Source organism: Pituophis catenifer, unplaced genomic scaffold (assembly GCF_029215685.1).
Source record: "Pituophis catenifer annectens isolate HBS135680 unplaced genomic scaffold, rPitCat1.0.hap2 SCAF_8, whole genome shotgun sequence".
Taxonomy (NCBI): Eukaryota; Metazoa; Chordata; class Lepidosauria; order Squamata; family Colubridae; genus Pituophis; species Pituophis catenifer.
Genome location: NW_027256888.1, coordinates 2,398,068 through 2,417,308, shown reverse-complemented (window position 1 = coordinate 2,417,308; position 19,241 = coordinate 2,398,068). Strand labels below are relative to the sequence as shown.

Below are 19,241 nucleotides of genomic sequence, written 5' to 3'. Positions count from 1 at the left end.
CCTCTCTCCATGGTCAAAATCTGGATGCTTGGCGACTGATTCATATTTATGACAGTTGCAATGTCCCGGGGTCATGTGATCACCTTTTGCAACCTTCTTATCAGCAAAGTCAATGGGGAAACCAGATTCGCTTAATGACTGGAGTGACTCATTTAACAACTGTGGCGAGAAAGGTCATAAAATCGGGCAAAATTCACTTAAATGTTTCGTTTAGCAACATTTGGAAATTTTAGGCTCAATTAGGGTCACAAATGGAGTATTACAGCTTTAAATAACCTTCATAACACTCGAACCTCCATAGCAAAAATAATAATATGGAGACGATCTGATGCACTTCACAGGATGTGAACCATAGCATAAATGACAGAGGTTTACATTTATTAAACATTCTGTTTATATAAAGCACCACACAGAGCAAACAAAGAGTACAGTCACCATGTGCTTTACTGCTCAACTACTGTATTTAACTGCAACAGGAAACAGGAAACCACTTAGAACAAAAGAGTATAGAGTATATACCATAGATCCACACTTGTAAATACTGCCATCTACTAGTTGAATACTACTGTAGTTGTTGCAGAGAAATACATTCCAACAATGAATTCCAACAACGTTATTTCACCAGTGTGAAAAACGTCCCTTAAATTGTATTTAACTACAATGCCTGTCTTCATAGCATGCAAGACTTGTAGGGAAGGGAACTCGTTTCCTTAACTGGAGATGAAGATTACAATGGTTCCCAGAATTTTTTGCATATGGGTGTATATCCCGATTGACCTATCTCAAAAGTCTGTGAAAGGTATTTTATGTATTGAATCTCATGGATAAGACGTTCTCCATCACAATATATATTACCAAACACTTAAGGACACTAGATCAAGAGATTAGTTTGGGTAAGGGATTAAATCCTAGATTGGCAGCTACCTGCCAGTAGTTACAACAATGCAGGTAGAAAGAAACAAACAGATCTCCTCCTGCACCACACCCACAATATCCCCATGTGATTGACAACTCTTATGCTCAGTGGGCCTCAGAGGCTTGCTGTGTTCAACTGAGCCAGGGGTGGTATTCATTTACCTTCGCTACCGGTTCGCAAATGTGATCTTACGCGCACGCTCACTCACTTGCAGAGCCTTGCACAGAGCGTCAAAAATGGGAAGAGATGCCTCCTGCTACCAATTCGCCCAAACCGGATATAACCGGCTGAATACCACCACTGAACTAAGCGAGCAGAGGAAAAACTGAGTTTAGCCAGCCTCACTCCGAGAATCCCTTTGAGATATCAATGCTCTACATACAGTGTCTTTTAAGGGTGTCAAATGGAAGAAACAGTAAGAGTAGTGAGTCAATCAACAGCTAATCTCCTAAATGGCATCTCAGTCTGGAAGATACCTGGGAAATCAAACATTTCAGTGTATTCAAAATGACTACACCTTAATTGACTTGTTGTAAATAAGTCTGGGAAATTCCTCTTCACGTTTCCGTGTTTGGTTCAGTCAAATATTAAACATACCTTATTGAAATCTGGGTGAGGTTTAGCAACAAGAGAGAGCAAAGATGCCAGGGCACAAACATCCCCTATGATGTGTTTTCTTTATGGGTGGCCTCTTTCTCCCAAAGATACTTTTGTTTTAAAAGCAACTTGACTTTCCACCATTTCTTTGATATGCAAGTTGGCCTTGACAAGTTGGCCATGGCAAGTTGGCCTTGGTGAGTTGGCCAAGACGAGTTGACTTGGCAAGTTGGCCATGGCAAGTTGGCCTTGGCAAGTTGGCCATGACAAGTTGGCCTTAGCAAGTTGGCCATGGAAAGTTGGCCATGGAAAGTTGGCCTTGGCGAGTTGGCCATGGCAAATTGGCCTTGGCAAGTTGGCCATGGTGAGTTGGCCATGGAAAGTTGGCCATGGAAAGTTGGCCTTGGCAAGTTGGCCATGGCTAGTTGGCCACAGCGGATTGTCATAGACCCATCTACGTTTGCTATCCTTAGTGCCAATCATCTTGATTATATAATGGCTTAAAAACAGAATTCTTTTTGATTCTTTTCAAACTGCCATAAATGCTTGTTGTAGCTTTATTTGCACATTCCTCGGTCTTGAAGGGCAATTCTTTTTGAGTTGCAATGCTTAAAAAATATTTATTCTGCACAAATGAAGGCAATAAGACTTTCTGTATCCTTAAATCAAGTACATTGTGATAGCTGAATGAGAGACATAGAGGTACTTGAAATTCTTTCCTTACCTCCAACTAACTGGAAGGCAGAACTGAGCACGTCCAAGGAGCAAACGAAAAAGTAAAGCAATCCGAGCAGAAGGATAAATTTCCCGATGCCTCGCAAAATATAAATGACTTTGTGTTTTCCATCAAGCTCTGCAAAAAGAGAAAGGGAGCGTTCATGTGTAATTAGCACCAAATATAAGTCTTCAAATCTCAAAAATCTCATCTATAAGTTCATGGAGTCAAGGTAGATCTATCGGGAGCCCTGTGGATAATAAACCAGAAGGAATGTTCTCATCATTAAAATTTAACTTTAGCTAAAAGGAGGTTTTAGTTTTTTTAACGAACCTTTACAAATAGCCATATTTTAAAAGAGCCCTTTACTTTGAAAGAGAAAATAGCATTTCATGTTTAGATTCTTTTATTGATAGATCTCATCCTATATATATATGTGTGTGTGTGTATAGTTAATATCTCGGGTTTCTTCCCGTGTAATTGTAAACATATCCTTAAGAGGATAGTAGCTACTACCCTCTTAAGGATATGTTTACAATTACACGGGAAGAAACCCGAGATATTAACTATACACACATATATACCTGTGAAAACTTACATAGACAAATATATATATACCGTGTTTCCCCGAAAATAAGACCCTGTCTTATATTTTTTGAACCCCGAAATAAGCGCTTGGCCTTATTTTCGGGAGGTCTTATTATTTTGGGGCACATGGAGGAAACCAGAGGAAATGGCAGGGACCAGCTGCGCATGTGTTTAAATATATCTGGCAAAAGCCGGAGTGAATTCCAGGGAAGTCAGATTGTCTTGATCAAGGAAGCCTTAGCTGAAATATCCACCAACTCTTTCGGAAAATATGCTGTAAATCCAAACTTTAGGATTCTCAATCATTTTTTTTTAAAAAAATTATAATAATCCCACCCCTTTATTTATTTATTTATTTATTTATTTATTTATTTATTTATTTATTTATTTCTCTTTCTTTTTCTTTCTTTCTTTTTCTCTTTCTTTCTTTTTCTCTTTCTTTCTTTTTCTCTTTCTTTTTCTCTTTCTTTCTTTCTTTCTCTTTCTTTCTATCATCTATCTATATCTCTCTACAGAGAGAGAGAGGAAGAAAGAAAGAAAGAGAAAGAAATGATGTGATATACCAACAATCAGGTACATAAGCACAAAAAATCAGGTACATAAGCACTCTCAGGCCCCATAAAGGATTTATGATATACTGTAAATTAAATCAAAAGTTCACATTGGTTGCTATTTTCTTCTAGAGGCTTACTTTCTCTATTGATGCATGACCTTTGAGCGTACCTAAGTAGAATATCATTAATTAATAAAACATATCATGGTTCAGGCAGATAGATAAGATTGAAAGATGATGGATGGATGGATGGATGGATATATGAAAGATAGATAGATAGATAGATAGATAGATAGATAGATAGATAGATGATAGATAGATAGATAGATAGATAGATAGATAGATAGATAGATAGATGAAATCCAGCAGGTTCTGACAAGTTCTGGAGAACCAGTAGCGGAAATTTTGAGTAGTTTGGAGAACCGGCAAATACCACCTCTGGCTGGCCCCAGAGTCGGGTGGGAATGGAGATTTTGCAGTATCTTTTTCCTGGAGTGGGGTGGGAATGGAGATTTTGCAGTATCCTTCCCCTGCCATGTCCACCCAGCCATGCCCACCAAGCCACACCCATGAAGCCACGCCCACAGAACCGGTAGTAAAAAAAATTGAATTTCACAGATAGATAGATAGATAGATAGATAGATAGATAGATAGATAGATAGGCAGGAGGCAGGCAGGCAGGCAGGCAGGCAGACGGACAAATAGATAAGCAGGTAGAGATATGTAGATATGTAAATAAATATGCCTGATAACATTTGCAGAATTTTTGGTGCTGTGCATTAACTGAGACTCAATTAGGAGAATATCAAACGTGGAGGGAGAGGTTATCACTTAATATCTCTTGGTTATCATTTGTCGTGGTGAGACATGCCACATTTTGTCCTTCCAGCCCGCCATTTGCTTTCCAAAGCAAAGAAACGAAAGAGAGAATGTTGAGGTTATATGAATGAAGAAATCATGCCATTCAGAACAAAACCCATCCAAATGCACTTTTCTATTCCCTCAGCCCCCACCCCGCCCCCAGATATATAACGCTCCGTGAGAAGAACTTAAATGGAAGTTCTTAGAACCTGGAGAAAATGAAACAAAGGCCACCAGTTCTCTGATGATAGAGCCTCACCTGACCATTGGATTCCGGTATCCTGAAGCTCTGGTAGACGCCAGGGATCTTCCTCCTCCTCTTCAGATACAGCAGTCAGAGCAATGGTGGAATACGCAGGCAAAAGCTCGACCTGATTCCCCATGGAAATGACCCCATCTGATGGACCAAGCAAGCAAGCCAACATTACCATCAGTTCACCAATGAGAGATGTGGAAGTATTTTTTTTTTTAATTGTTGTATTGGGGATACGGAAGGAAGTGTTGTGGTCCGCCAGCAGCCTGCGGAGCTGGCAGCGGAGTCGGACAGTGAGGAGGCTGGGGAGGGCCATGGGTCAGTCCTGGAGTCTGGGGAAGGCCCGGACGAGGGCTCTGCGTCGGAGGCAGAGATGGGGCCAGGGCCATCTGGGAGCGATGCGCGGACTCCGGAGCCCCTAGAGTCGGACAGCAGAGAGGCAGAGGAAGAGGAGGAGCCTGTTTCTAGTGCATGCATGTGCAGAGATGCCAGAAGGCAGGCACAGTTAAAGCAAAAGGGACGACTCAGGAGTAAGGCCAGGAGATTATTGGCCCCTCCCACAAGGCTTAAAAGAGCAGCAAAGGCTCGTGGGCTCTATGTAGGAAAGCAACATTGCTAAATCTGTTTTCCAGTGGGCATCTCCTGTTTCTGAACATTCATGGGGCTTTTCCAAAAAAAGGCCTTTGGCAGGGTGCCAAAGAAGACAAAGGTTTGTGATAAGCCCAACGGACTTTTTCTGAAGGACTTGTTTTGGAATTAATTTGGACTAAACTGAGAATGAAGTAATTCTCAGCTGTTATAATAAAATAGTTGTCAGGTTTCGAGGTCATCTCAAATAAATTGCATTTCAACTAGCCTGTATGTATCCAAATTTACAACCTAAGTGCTGGCGATGTGAGTGTGAAGATGCTACATATTTTCATATATGGTGGACATGTAAAAAAATTAAGGCTTTTTGGATAAAAATATGGTGGATTATTCAAAATATTTTAAGGAAAAAAATTAAATTTACACCACAGTTCTTTCTGGGAAGTCTAGGGAAGGGGGTGGGGGGAGGGGGGAAGGGTGGGGGAGAGAAAATGTTTGTATTTCTTATAAAACTTTTCAATAAAAAAAATCAAATAAATTGCATTTCAAACAAAGTCTTTGAAGAAAAACTCCCATTTATTAAGCACGACATTCTAACTCTGACTCCATCGAAGCCAACACTGACTTCCAGACCCAAAGCCCTCCCTTTCCGTTCCCCACTCCCCTGCACTCATTGGCCATCTTCCAAGTCACTCTACCCCTAATCTACTGCTCCAGCTCAAAGGAATTTCCCCCCTCCCATCCCATCTCCTAGGGGATATTATCTCCAGGGAAAATAAGTAGGTGAAAAGTCAAACGTCCCTTTCCAGACACCTCCACTTCTCCTTCTTATATCAGCACTAGAGTAAATGCAGCTTGAAGTGCTGACAATAGTTTTGTTTGTGTCTTGTAATGACTTAAGTGAGCCTAGATCACAACCGAAAGGAGAGAACAGATCAGAAGAAGGCACTTCAATTTTTACCTTTGGTGTCTTTCCCCTCTTTGTCAGACATGATCTTCTTGGATTTTGAGGAAGGGTCTTCAATATATTTATTGGTGTCTGTGTCTTCCAGTTCAGGCCAGGGAGCCATGTCCTACAAAACATTGTGGCCGAAGAGAAGGATCAATATTGAATGCTCCACTATTGTATTTCCAAGGGTGCACTATGTCAAACTTGGAGTAACAGACACCCATTCCTTAAAAGCAACTGGCTTAGTTCTAAAGATCTGGGTTGGACTAGAAGACCTCCAAGGTCCCTTCCAACTCTGTTATTCTATTCTATTCTATTCTATTCTATTCTATTCTATTCTATTCTATTCTATTCTATTCTATTCTATTCTATTCTATTCTATTCCTTCTCTAATTCTATTCTATTCTATTCTATTCTATTCTATTCTATTCTATTCTATTCTATTCCATTCCATTCTATTCCTTCTCTTATTCTATTCTATTCTATTCTATTCTATTCTATTCTATTCTATTCTATTCTATTCTATTCTATTCCTTCTCTTATTCTATTCTATTCTATTCTATTCTATTCACTAACGGGCACCACCAACCCTGTGGAGTTGCATGTAGGATTGAGGGAGCCAAAGGAGAATTTTATCAAAAGCCTCAATCATGGTGAAGTTGGGTTTTTTAATAATTGAGACGGTTTTCCTGTTCCCAGCTTTTCTGGAATAGAATAGAATAGATTTTTTTATTGGCCAAGTGTGATTGGACACACAAGGAATTTGTCTTTGGTGCTTACGCTCTCAGTGTACATAAAAAGAAAAGATACGTTCGTCAAGAATCATAAGGTACAACACTTAATGATAGTCAGAATAGAATAGAATAGAATAGAATAGAATAGAATAGAATAGAATAGAATAGAATAGAATAGAATAGAATAGAATAGAATAGAATAGGATACAGTGGAATGGAATGGAATAGAATGCAATAGAATGTAGAGTAGAGTAGAGTAGAGTAGAGTAGAGTAGAGTAGAGTAGAGTAGAGTAGAGTAGAGTAGAGTAGAGTAGAGTAGAGTAGAGTAGAATTCTTTATTAGCCAAGTGTGATTGGACACATAAGGAATTTGTCTTTGGTGCATACGCTCTCAGTGTACATAAAAAGAAAAGATACGTTCATCAAGAATCATAAGGTTCAACACTTAATGATAGTCATAGAATAGAATAGAATAGAATAGAATAGAATAGAATAGAATAGAATAGAATAGAGTACAGTGGAATGGAATGGAATAGAATGCAATAGAATATAGAGTAGAGTGGAGTGGAGTGGAGTGGAGTGGAGTGGAGTGGAGTGGAGTGGAGTAGAGTAGAGTAGAGTAGAGTAGAGTAGAGTAGAGTAGAGTAGAGTAGAGTAGAGTAGAGTAGAGTAGAGTAGAGTAGAGTAGAGTAGAGTAGAGAAGAATTCTTTATTGGTCAAGTGTGATTGGACACACAAGGAATTTGTCCTGGTGCATATGCTCTCAGGGTGCATAAAAGAAAAAATACACTCCTCAAGAATCAAATACACTCATTGACAAGAATCAATCACGTAATGATAGTCACAGGGTACAAATACGCAATCAAGAAACAATATCAATATAAACTGGGACGGATGGGCTGCTGTAGAAATGAACAAATCAGTTGAGTAATTGCGGAAGGAGATTCAAAGAGGTGGCATGAGACCAGAGTTCCCTCGATAAGGAACTTCTTCCTCTATAGCTCTGGTGGGGGGAAAAATGTTGCAAAACTACCTAGGTTCCCAGGCTTTACTTCCCACACCTCTTGCAAGTCACAGGGAACACATGAGAACACATCTGATCTCATGCTGATACAGTTCCTGAAGATAGAAGACACCTACTTTGGTTCTAGGTCGATCCTTCAGCTCACAAAACAAGCGGTAGAACCTTTACAATCAAGGATAGAGTTGGAAGGGACCTTGGAGGTCTTCTTGTCCAACCCTTGACCCTACACCAGTGATGGCTAACCTTTTTGCCATCACATGCCAAAAGCAGGGGGGGAGTGTGTGTGTGGGGGGGGGTCGCACACGCACATGCCCACGTGCCCATAATTCTATGCGCCTCACCCCCGTGCATATGTGTGCAACCCCTCTGCGCTTCCCCCACTTTTTGCAGGCGATGGTACGGTGGGCCCAGTAGGCCCATTTTTCGCCCTCTCCAGGCTCCAGAGTCTTTCTAGGAGCCTGGGGAGGGCAAAAACTGCCTTCCCCACTCCCCTGGAGGCCCTCTGGAGGCCAGAAATGGCCTGTTTGCTGACTTTCAGTAGGCCCAGAAGGCCCGAAAATCAGCTGGAGCTTCAGACAAATGGTTGTCCAGTCTCTTCTTAAAAACCTCCAGTGATGAAGCACCCACAACTTTCGCTTCCGTTGAGAACTGGTAGTAAAGGTAAGTAGAACCCACCTCTGGTCATAAGTATGAAAAACAGTCATAAGTCACTTTTTTCAGCGCCCTTGTAACTTCAATCACTAAATGAATGATTGTAAGTCAAGAACTTCCAGCAGTTGAACCAGAGTTAACCTCCGTTTATGTCCCAGCTACTTCAGGAGAAAACGAAGGACATATATTTGAGGAGCTGTCAATATTTGAGGGGCTGCCACAAACAAGAGGGAGGTCAAGCTATTCTCCAAAGCTCCTGAAGGCAAGGACAAGAAGCAATGGATGGAAACTCATCAAGGAGAGAAGCAAGCTAGAACTAAGGAGACAGTGAGGACAATCAACCAGTGGAACAGAAGTTGCCTTCAGAAAGTTATGGGTGCTCCAACACCGGAGGCTTCTAAGAAGGGACTTGAGAACCATTTGTTGAAAGTGGTCTAGGGTCTCCTGCTTGAACAAGTTGCTCCGTAGTTCCTTCCAGCTCTGTTATTCTGTATGAATTTTTTCCCCCAATGAATTCAGGGGCTCTTAAAAGAACATGAAAGAATCATGCCTAAAGGTAAAGTTTCCCCTCGCACATGCTTGCTAGTTGTTCCCGACTCTAGGGGGCGGTGCTCATCTCTGTTTCAAAGCCGAAGAGCCAGCGCTGCCCGAAGACATTTCCGTCGTCATGTGGCTGGCATGACTCAACGCCAAAGGCGCACGGAACGCTGTTCCCTTCCCACCAAAGGTGGTCCCTATTTTTTCTACTTGCGTTTTTTACGTGCTTTCGAACTGCTAGGTTGGCAGAAGCTGGGACAAGTCACGGGAGCTCACCCCGTTACGCGGCACTCGAACCGCTGAATTGCCGACCTTTTCAATTGACAAGCTCAGCATCTTAGTCACTGAGCCATCTTCCAAATCATGCCTAAACAGAGTTAAATTTATAGTAGAAGTAGATGACTTCTTTTGACCCTGCTTTTTGGACAGAATCCCCCCCCCTCCCAAGTCTTAATTAAAAAGATTTTTGTCATTTCCCTAGGACACAGAGAAATAGAAATTTCTGTACTTTCTGAAAGTTCTATGTGCCTACAAAGTATTGTCTCTGACTCGCCAGCCATGACAGCACTATGAAAGAACGAACAGTACTACTTCATACAGTAAAATAACCTGTGTGGTTTTTTTTTTTTAAATTAAATTACAGAACACGGTAAAATTGAAGGGAAACCCAGAATAGAAGGAAACAGCCAAAAACTTTCAAACTACTTATTAACTCAGCTAGCAGTTAAGACTTTTAAAACTGCATATTCTGTTCAGGGTTACAAGGAATTTACAAAGTGAGCCCAAGGAAACGAGGTTGGTTACAACTCTTTCAAAAAGTTTTTTTTTGTTATAAATATATAATTATGATGTAGGATCGCTCTATTTCTATCCAAGTAGAATTCCCGAATAACCTACATGGGGGCTTGGCAGCGATCCTGGGATCATTTAGAGCTAATTAATTTTAGTTCAGTAAAATTGGAGTTAAGGCAAGAAGGACGCTTCTATATATAGTTTAACCTCTGGCCCCATTAAAAGATCAGTTACACAATGTAGAGCCCTTTTTGAATCCGCCACTACCTTGTAAATACAACGATGATCAGCTGCCAGGATCTTTTTACGAGATGAAGCTACTTCTATACCTCCAAGTTGACCCCAAATTCGGTTCTGTCTAGATTACATTACGGTAATGCACTCAGAGTAAGATGCCCTTGGAAATGTTTTGGAAACTGCAAAATTGCAAACTGGTAGAAAATGAGTATTAAATGTTCCAATCATATTATACTGGTTCTGTATTATTTACGTTGGCTGCTCATTTTGGGGGAGAGGGAACCCATCCATGAAACTGTTGGGAGTCTTCGAAGCTTAAAACATTTGGGATGATACTAAGCTCTCTAAACAGATTCAAGCATTAAAATCAGGATTGGAATAATTGATTTTTTTTTAGCCGTTTGGGACAAGATGCCCGCAACAGGAGTATCTCTGCGTGTCAAAAAGACAAGATGGTAATTGTTCAAAATTATATATATATTTATATATTACAAACTATTCTAAAAATACGAGTTCCAGGTATATTAGTAAAGAAAGAAGCAGACATCCTGCGAGCTCCGGAACTTAAAATTTTAAAAGAATTAAAATTTTATTTATATACATACATACATACATACATACATACATACACACACACACACACACACACACACATACACACAACACATATATATATATCAACACAGATCAAACAAAGCAACAGTCACCATGTGCTTTACTGCTTAACTGTTTTAACTGTAACAAGAAACTCTACTTAGAACAAAAGAACATAGAGTAAATACAATAGATCCAAACTCGTGAACACTGCCATCTACTGACTGAATACTACTGTAGTTGTTGCACAAAAATACATTCCAACAATAACCATGGGCATGCGTTGCATATAAAAAATAGAGCTCTTCAATTTCACTGTTTCAGCTTCCATCTTGACTTCTTAACCGCCTCTGCTAGATACACACAGGTGCCTAGTTTTCTCAAAAGAGACGCCAGGTCTTTAAACATTATTGTGTTATCAGTGTTGATTTAGGCAACAGGCAGTTGTAACTTTGAACAGTCTCTTAATGAATTGTTGTATGTTGAGGACTACTTGTGTTTCTTTACTCACACATTCTAACCTATAGTTGGTACTTGCAGAAAGTATCCTCCCTCCCTCTCATCTCTATCTCTATCTCTATCTATCTCTATCTATCTACATCTACTATCTACTATTTATTTATCAATCTATCTATCATATCATCTGTTTGTCTATCATCCATCTATCTATCTATCTATCTATCTATCTATCTATCTATCTATCATCTGTCTGTCTATCTATTTATCTATCTATCTTTTCTTTCTATCTTCTTTCTATCTTCTATCTATCTATATACCTACCTACCTACCTATCTATTGTCTGTCTGTCTGTCTGTTTGTCTATCTATCTGTCTGTCTGTCTGTCTGTCTGTCTATCTTCCTTCTTTCTATCTTCTTTCTATCTTCTATCTATCTACACACACACACATACATACTTACATACATACATACATACATATACTCTATGTATCTGTCTGTCTGTCTGTCTGTCTATTTATCTATCTATCTATCTATCTATCTATCTATCTATCTTCTTTCTTTCTATCTATCTTCTTTCTATCTTCTATCTATCTTCTATCTATCTATCTATCTATCTATCTATCTATCTATCTATCTATCTATCTACCTATCTTCTTTCTTTCTATCTATCTTCTATCTATCTATACATACATACATACATACATACATACATACATACATACATACATACATACATACATTATAAAACCAGTTTTGCTTGAGGTTTGGTTTTCTCCATTCTTCAAAGGCAAAAGAGTTTTAAATAAATGCTGGGTCCAGAAATAAAATGGAGGAGGAAGGGAAAAAAGAATCAAAAGCCAGAGATAAAATATTAATGTGTAAAGAGCTCACAGCAACTCGTGATCAATCCCATTTTTACCTCCAGTACAGAGACTTTCTGACTGAACAAGACTCATAGTTTTGGTAACCTAGAGGCCAGCATTTCTCAATCTTGGCAACTTTGAGACATGTGGATTTCAATTCCAAGAATTTCCCAACCAGGAATTCTGGGAGTTGAAATCCAGAGATCTTACACCTGCCAAGGTTGAAAAACTTTGTCCTGCAGACTCAGCAACAATAATGCCCTCGATATGGATTGTGCGTGAAATGAATCTACTTTGGTCCTTAGAGCCCACTGGCTAAAAATGTATTTCAGCTACTTCCTGCCATTGATCTACCACAAATGAGCCCCAAATTTTGGCTGTTAAGTGAGACATTAGTTAAGTGAGCTTTGCCCCATTTTACAGCCTTCTCGCCTCAGTTGTTAAGTGGATCACTGCAGTTGATAAGTTAGCAACCTGGATGACATTGATTTTACTCATCAGAAGGTCGCAAAAGGGGATCGCAGGACCATGGGACACGGCGACAGTCATAAGTACGAAACCATTGCCAAGCATCTGAATTTTGATCACCTGATGATCATGGGAATTCCCCAAAGGTCCTAACAGCCGTAAGTCACATTTTTTTAATGCCGTTATAACTTTGAACGGTCACTAAATGAACTATTGTAAGTCGTATTCAGGGATTGGATTCACCCGGTTCAGACCAGTTTGGGTGAACCAATAGTTACGATCAGTGGCTGGGCCTGCCCACCAGCCCTGGCGATATCCCATCATATACAAGCACCGTGTTTTTGACGCAGCGAACATGTGTGCAAGGCGCGCGCACAAGCGAAGCTATCCCGTCCTATACAATCGTCGTGTTTTTGATGCAGGGTGCATCAAGGGTGGGTTCTAAATTTTTTTACTACCGGTTCTGTGGGCGTGGCTTATTTTGGGGGTGTGGCTTGGTGGTGGGGGTAATGTGACTGGGTGGGCGTGGCCAACTTTTTTTTTTTTTTACTTTTAAAAGCATTTTTTCTATAACCTTAAGAGGTTACAGAAAAAAATGCTTTTAAAAGCCTCTGACGATCAGGCAACTCAGCTGGGATCGTCAGAGGCTCTTAAAGGCATTTTTTTTTCCTACAGCCTCTTCGGCCGAAGAGGTTATAGAAAAAATGCTTTTAAAAGCCTCTGATGATCCCAGATGAGCCGCGTGATCATCAGAGGCGTTTTTTTTTTTTACTTTTAAAAGCATTTTTTCGGCCGAAGACCGGTTGTAGAAAAAATGCTTTTAAAAGTGAAAAAAAAAAAGAGCCTCTGATGAAGTGAATGAGGTAAGCGAGCGGCAACCGGGCCGGGGACCAGTTCGGGGGCGTGGCCACCGAATGTTATTACCGGTTCTCCAAACTACTACAGATTTTTACTACCGGTTCTTGCGAACCAGTGAGAACCGGAAGCAACCCACCACTGGCGTGCATGTGTGCAAGGCACACGCATGAGTGAAACTATCCCATCCTATACAATCGCCGTGTTTTTGACGCATGGAAAATGGAAATAAGAGAAATAATTATAATGTTACACCGAAGACTAAAACTTGAGGAAGCACTCACATTTTCGATTCTGGGCAACCCGGTTGTTAAATTATGTGAAGCCCACATCCCAAGTGTGGCCTCACCAGCGCAGTGCAGGGAAGATCTCACGATCTTCGGGATATGTTGCAGAATTATCTCCCCATCAAAAATCCACCAGGATCGTTTTCACGGTTTCGCCACGGAGTCCAGATATGGACTTTAACTGGCTCTTGAAAGTGGTAGATAGGACTGTGTCTCTTTCTCCTTAACTTTAATGAGACATATTATCTCGAGCGCTAATTGACTGCAATAAAGATCATTTGCTCTCCTAAGGGCAGAGGGCAAACTCTGTTACTCGGCTAGCAGTTTTACATTACTCTTTATTTTATTTTTTTTCTCAGCGTCACCATGTCCTGATTATTTTATGCTGTTTGTGGTCATTTATTGTATCGTTCGCCACTGGTTCTTAGAAAGGAAAGCGGGATAAAGATTAAAAGAAAGGAATAAATAATATTTGGCAGGAACAAAATCTATCTTTCTGCAACTACAGGATGTTAGTTTCCTAGTGGCCAACTACCTGTATAAAGAAAGAAGCAAGGAAAATCTACTCTGGACTTATCAAGCTAAATTTGTTTCTGAATAAGAATTACAATACCTTGATTAAACTTTCAGGATAACAGGATAACCGAGTTGGAAGGTTAAAAACATTAACTTAAAAGAATTGGAAGTCTTCTAGTCCATCCCCTTACTCAGACAGGAGATCCTATATCATCTCAGACAAATGGTTGTCCAACATCTTAAAAACTTCCAGCATTGGAGGCAACTTCTGTAGGCAAGTCGTTCCACTGATTAATTGTTCTGACTGTCAGGAAATTTCTCCTTGGTTCTAGGTTGCTTCTCTCCTTGATGAGTTTCCATCCGTTGCTTCTTGTCCTACCTTCAGGAGCTTTGGAGAAGAGGTTGACACCCTCTTCTTGGTGGCAACAGTGCTATTGTGTCACCCTATAGAGCAGTGTTTCTCAACTTTGGTAGCTTGAAGATGGGTGGACTTCAACTCCCAGAATCCCCCAGCCAGCAGCGCTGGGGAAGGATACTGCAAAATCTCCATTCCCTCCCGACTCCAGGGGAAGGATATTGCAAACTCTACATTTCCCACTCCACTCCTGGGGGAAGGATACTGCAAAATCCCCATTCCTTCCCGACTCCAGGGGAAGGATATTGCAAACTCTACATTTCCCACTCCACTCCTGGGGGAAGGATACTGCAAAATCCCCATTCCCACCCCTCTCTGAGGCCAGCCAGAGCTAGTATTTGCCGGTTCTCTGAACTACTCAAAATTTCCGCTACCGGTTCTCCAGAACCTGTCAGAACCTGCTGGATTTCACCCCTGTTACAACCCCAACTCAAGTTTCAAATATAGAATGGCATCCGTTTCCTGTCTAACGCAGTTAAAGGTTCCTCAATATAAAAAGATTTATACTTCGGCACATGTGCATGTCCTCCCCTTGGCTATGTGTAGAAGAAAAATATAGGAAGATTAATCTCTATGCTGGGATGGTTGCGTGTGAAAATGGTCTTCACTGTGTATTGTACTACAAAATTGCAGCTCATTTGTTGACTTCAGAACTGGCCACAGGGTGGAAAAAGGAGCCATGGATGGAAACCAGTCAAGGAGAGAATCGTTTTAGGACTAAGGAGAAATGTCCTGATGGTGAGAACAATTAATGAGTGGAAAAACTTACCTCCAGAAGTTTGGGTGCTCCAACACTGGAGTCCCAAGAGCGCTTTTTCAGAAGGCAACTAGATTTTGTTTTTTTCTTTGGAGACGTTTCGCTTCTTATCCAAGGAGCTTCATCGGTGCTGACTGGAATGGTGGAGGATGGAAGGATTTATATTCCTTGCAAGCAGATGGTCTTTAGCGCTCTCTCGGAGAGCTGTGGAGGCCAGTTGGAAGTTGATCTGAATCCTACATTACATCTGCATTAAGATTGAACGGCCCTCCCTCAACAGAGGGATACGACATCCTCTATCTTCAGTCTACAACACAGATCCTTTCAGCAGTTCCAAGAAGGGTCCACGCCCGTTTGTACCACTCAGGTGACCCCGAGGACATAGACAGACCTCCAAGAGGCCTCAATGGCTCTCAGAAGGAGTGCTAACAACCAGATGGCTGCAAGGGATATAAATCCTTCCACCCACCGCCATTCAGTCAGAACTGAAGAAGCTTCTAGGATGAGAAGCGAAAGGGAGAATAAAGTCCAGTGGCCTTTTGAAAAAAAAAACCTTTGGGACAATCAGAGGCTTGGTAGTGCAGTGGTCTAAAGCACCCTGTTATTAACACAGCTGCCTGCAATTACTGCTGGTTCGAATCTCTCCAAGGCTCAAGGTTGACTCAGCCTTCCATCCTTTCTAAGGTAGGTGAAATGAGGACCCAGTTTGTGGGGGCAATAAGCTGACTTTGTATAAATATATAAAAGGATGAAGGCTATTGCTTAATGCATTGTAAGCTGCCCTGAGTCTCCGGAGAAGGGCGGCATATAAATCAAATAAAAAAAAAAAATCACGACCCAGATGACCGAGAATCTCTGTAGACATGCAGCTCACCTATTCATCCATTAGTGATAAGAATGCCCTCAGTTTTATCCCCATGTATTTATTACTTTTGGATAATGACTTGTCCATTATTTATAATGTAGCCAAATCAGTGGTGAAAATTTTTTTATTACCGGTTCTGTGGGGCGTGGTTTGGTGGCCGTGGTGTAGCTTGGTGGCCATGGCAGGGGAAGGATACTGCAAAATCCCCATTCCCACCCCACTCCTGGGGAAGGATACTGCAAAATCCTCATTCCCTCCCCACTCTAGGGCCAGCCAGAGGTGGTATTTGCCGGTTCTCCAAACTGCTCAAAATTTCCACTACCAGTTCTCCAGAATCTGTCAGAACCTGCTGGATTTCACCCCTGAGCCAAATCCTACGTGTCAATATATGAAATAAAACAGGAATTGATCTGTAGTGCGAACTGGACTAGAAACATGCCATGTCCATATTTTGCTCTTATTACTTAGACATTGCAAAGTAACAGTTATGATTTCAGCTAGATTAGATACTATTTCAAGTTTAGAGTTACGGATAAGGGCCAAAATTTATTTTTGTTGCTTTAGTTCACTTCATTTAAAAAACAACTAATAGATCTTGGAGCGATTTCTTTGTTCATTTATTCCTCTTTTTCCATTTTATATTTGTCATTATTTATATTGTATAATAAGATGCAGAATTTAGACTTCTTTTAGGGTTAATTCACAGATTTAGTTGTAGATTGTAAGTATTTTGCTATAAACATATTGGAGGCAATTAAAGAGCTGGCTTTAATCAATACAAAATTATTGCATTTTGGATTGCCTACTTTATGTTTTATCCTGGCGAGAACATTCCCATCAATCATCATCAACAATAATTCTCAACTTCCTTTGGGGAAAAGAGCCTATTTCCTCCACAAAGCGTTTTCTGTCCAATTAAATGTCACAACAACCCTGCAGTGTAGGCTAATTTCAGGCTGGCTGGCAAACATTCAGTGATGTTCAGACTTCAGAGACGCGCAAACATATCCACCCATCTCCTCAATTTAAAAACCAGTCTACCTTTGGCTTTAACTTTGCGTTGAAAAAAAAGTTGGCACATACACAAAAACGAAACAAAAACAACGCACGCAAGGCCCACACGCCGTTCCTCGGAGGCGGCACCGTGCTTCACGCAACGACAAATTGTCCGATGCTTCCAAAATGTAACTTACACACAGCCACAGATGCAACAAGGTGAAACAACTTTCCACAGAAGTTCTGTCGAATAGTTCCAGCTTGTCAAATTAGTTTGTTAATTATGATTTTTTTTTTTCCTTCCCCTGCTTTCCCCCACCTCTCCACCCTCCGGGGACTTCCTAATGAAGTCATCGGTGACAAGAATGTTTTGCATGGTGGAACAAGCGACGGTTTTAAAGAACTCCTTGGAGCAGCCGAAAATTGCAAGGGCAAGTTTTTCCTGCTCCTGGGACATCCCTCCCTGTCAGGAATCTATGCACCGATCACATGCACATGTCACCAGAAGCCGAAAGAGAGAAAGAAGGATGACACTGGGAATGACTAATCTTGAAGTTTTGTCATTGCATCAAAGAAGCTATTCATTAAATTGAAAGCACTGCCCATTTCTTCCTACGAAGGATGCATTTAGAAGAAGCATCTCGCCAACGCTCGTTATGAATTCTGTCCTGGCGTTCACAAACCCCAAAACTGCTAATTTTTTGTTTTTTTTAAAAAAAAGCGACAATAACACAGTGCAGTCAAATCTAGTAAAGAATTCCAACAAGATCCAAATGGTAAGATTCAAATTCAGGAAAGCATGCAATGTAATCTAATCGTTTTGATGTGCGTGCGTGTGTGTGGAGGGGGAAACTTTGAGTTAAACTGTTCTTTTTTCTTATCAATAAACTTTTTCAAAGTATAAAGACTTCCTCGCCAGATCAAAAGCAAGTTATCTCTCCCCCACCACCCCCTCCTTAAAAATATCTCTTTTTAAGAATAGCCTGAAAAGTGAAAAATCTACTAAAACGACGATTCCAATAACGGAAGGAGAAGATAGACAACACATCCTTACTTCTTTGCAGTAAAATACACTCCCTATCACCTTCAATTTTTAGTTTTAGTTTTTTGATTCGGTGACTCTTTCATTAATAAGTAAAAACTTTTCCCCTTCGGTCCCGGAGCAATCAAACATTCCAGACACAATAAATGCCACTTTGAGCTCCGATCCATAAACAGTCCTTTTTTTTTCTTTCTTTCTTTTCTTTTCTTTTCTTTTTCTTTTTCTTTTTCTTTTTTTTTGGTATTGGTTCAATTTGATTCCTAAGACAGCTGCAAGATCAGGCAGATGAAAGCAAGGGAAACTGGCAAGAAAATACTATATTGTCTTCCACCGAAGCAGGAAGAGGGAATAGAAAGCTGCAGCTCCAATTACTCACCTGCTCCTTCCTTCTCAGGTGAAGGTTTCCAACAGGTCTCCTGCTGGAGCTACAATATATATATATATAGACAACAGGTATTGGGCAAAGTCCGCTGTCATCATTTGCCTTCTCACATTCCTAAATCACTCTCAAGGCACAACCTACCTTAACTTCTTTTTTTCCTTTTTCTTTCTTTCTTGCTTTCCTTTCCTTTCCTTTCCTTTCCTTTCCTTTTCTTTTCTTTTCTTTTTTCTTTCTTTCTTTTTTTCCCACCCCCGTGAAAAGCTAGCTGGAGTGAAGGCCAATTTTAAAACGGCCACCTTCTCCCGCTCTGTCCGTCGATGTTCGTCTGCCAAAACATGCCTGAGTATTATAACCATTTAGCGGTGACTTCTTCTAATTGGCCAGCCTGTTTATTATATACCTTTTTAGCTCCTTCGGGACAAAACAATAGGGCTTGCCCCGACGAGATAGAAAAGTATTGTTTCTGGAAAGGGCTTATCTTCCCCGTGGATCTGCTTCCAAAGAAAAGAAAGGATTATCTGGTACTGCACATAGACATTTAAACCTCATTACTTTAAGAAGACTTTTGGAAATAATGGGACAAAACTGTTTAATTATTTGGCAAGGGGGGGGAGGCCTTTTCTCAGCCACCTTGTTATAATCCATCAAGTTTTTTGGAGGGGTATCTGCGCCTTTTCGAGGGAAGGGTGTGTGTGGATGAAACCAATGAGGGAGTAGGTCAGGAAGCATGTTGGAAAAAGGTGTGAC

At 40.7% G+C, this 19,241-nt stretch overlaps 1 protein-coding gene across 1 annotated transcript in view; it reads right to left on the bottom strand.

Moving 5' to 3' along the window:
- SLC34A2 (solute carrier family 34 member 2) overlaps positions 1-18,850 on the bottom strand; it is a 34,367-nt gene extending 15,517 nt beyond the window's left edge. The window contains 4 exon segments of the mRNA XM_070948629.1: positions 2,238-2,366; positions 4,490-4,627; positions 6,033-6,144; positions 18,632-18,850. Coding sequence (XP_070804730.1) covers positions 2,238-2,366; positions 4,490-4,627; positions 6,033-6,144; positions 18,632-18,850 — 598 coding nt within the window.
- Between the last annotated feature and the right edge of the window lie 391 nt (positions 18,851-19,241).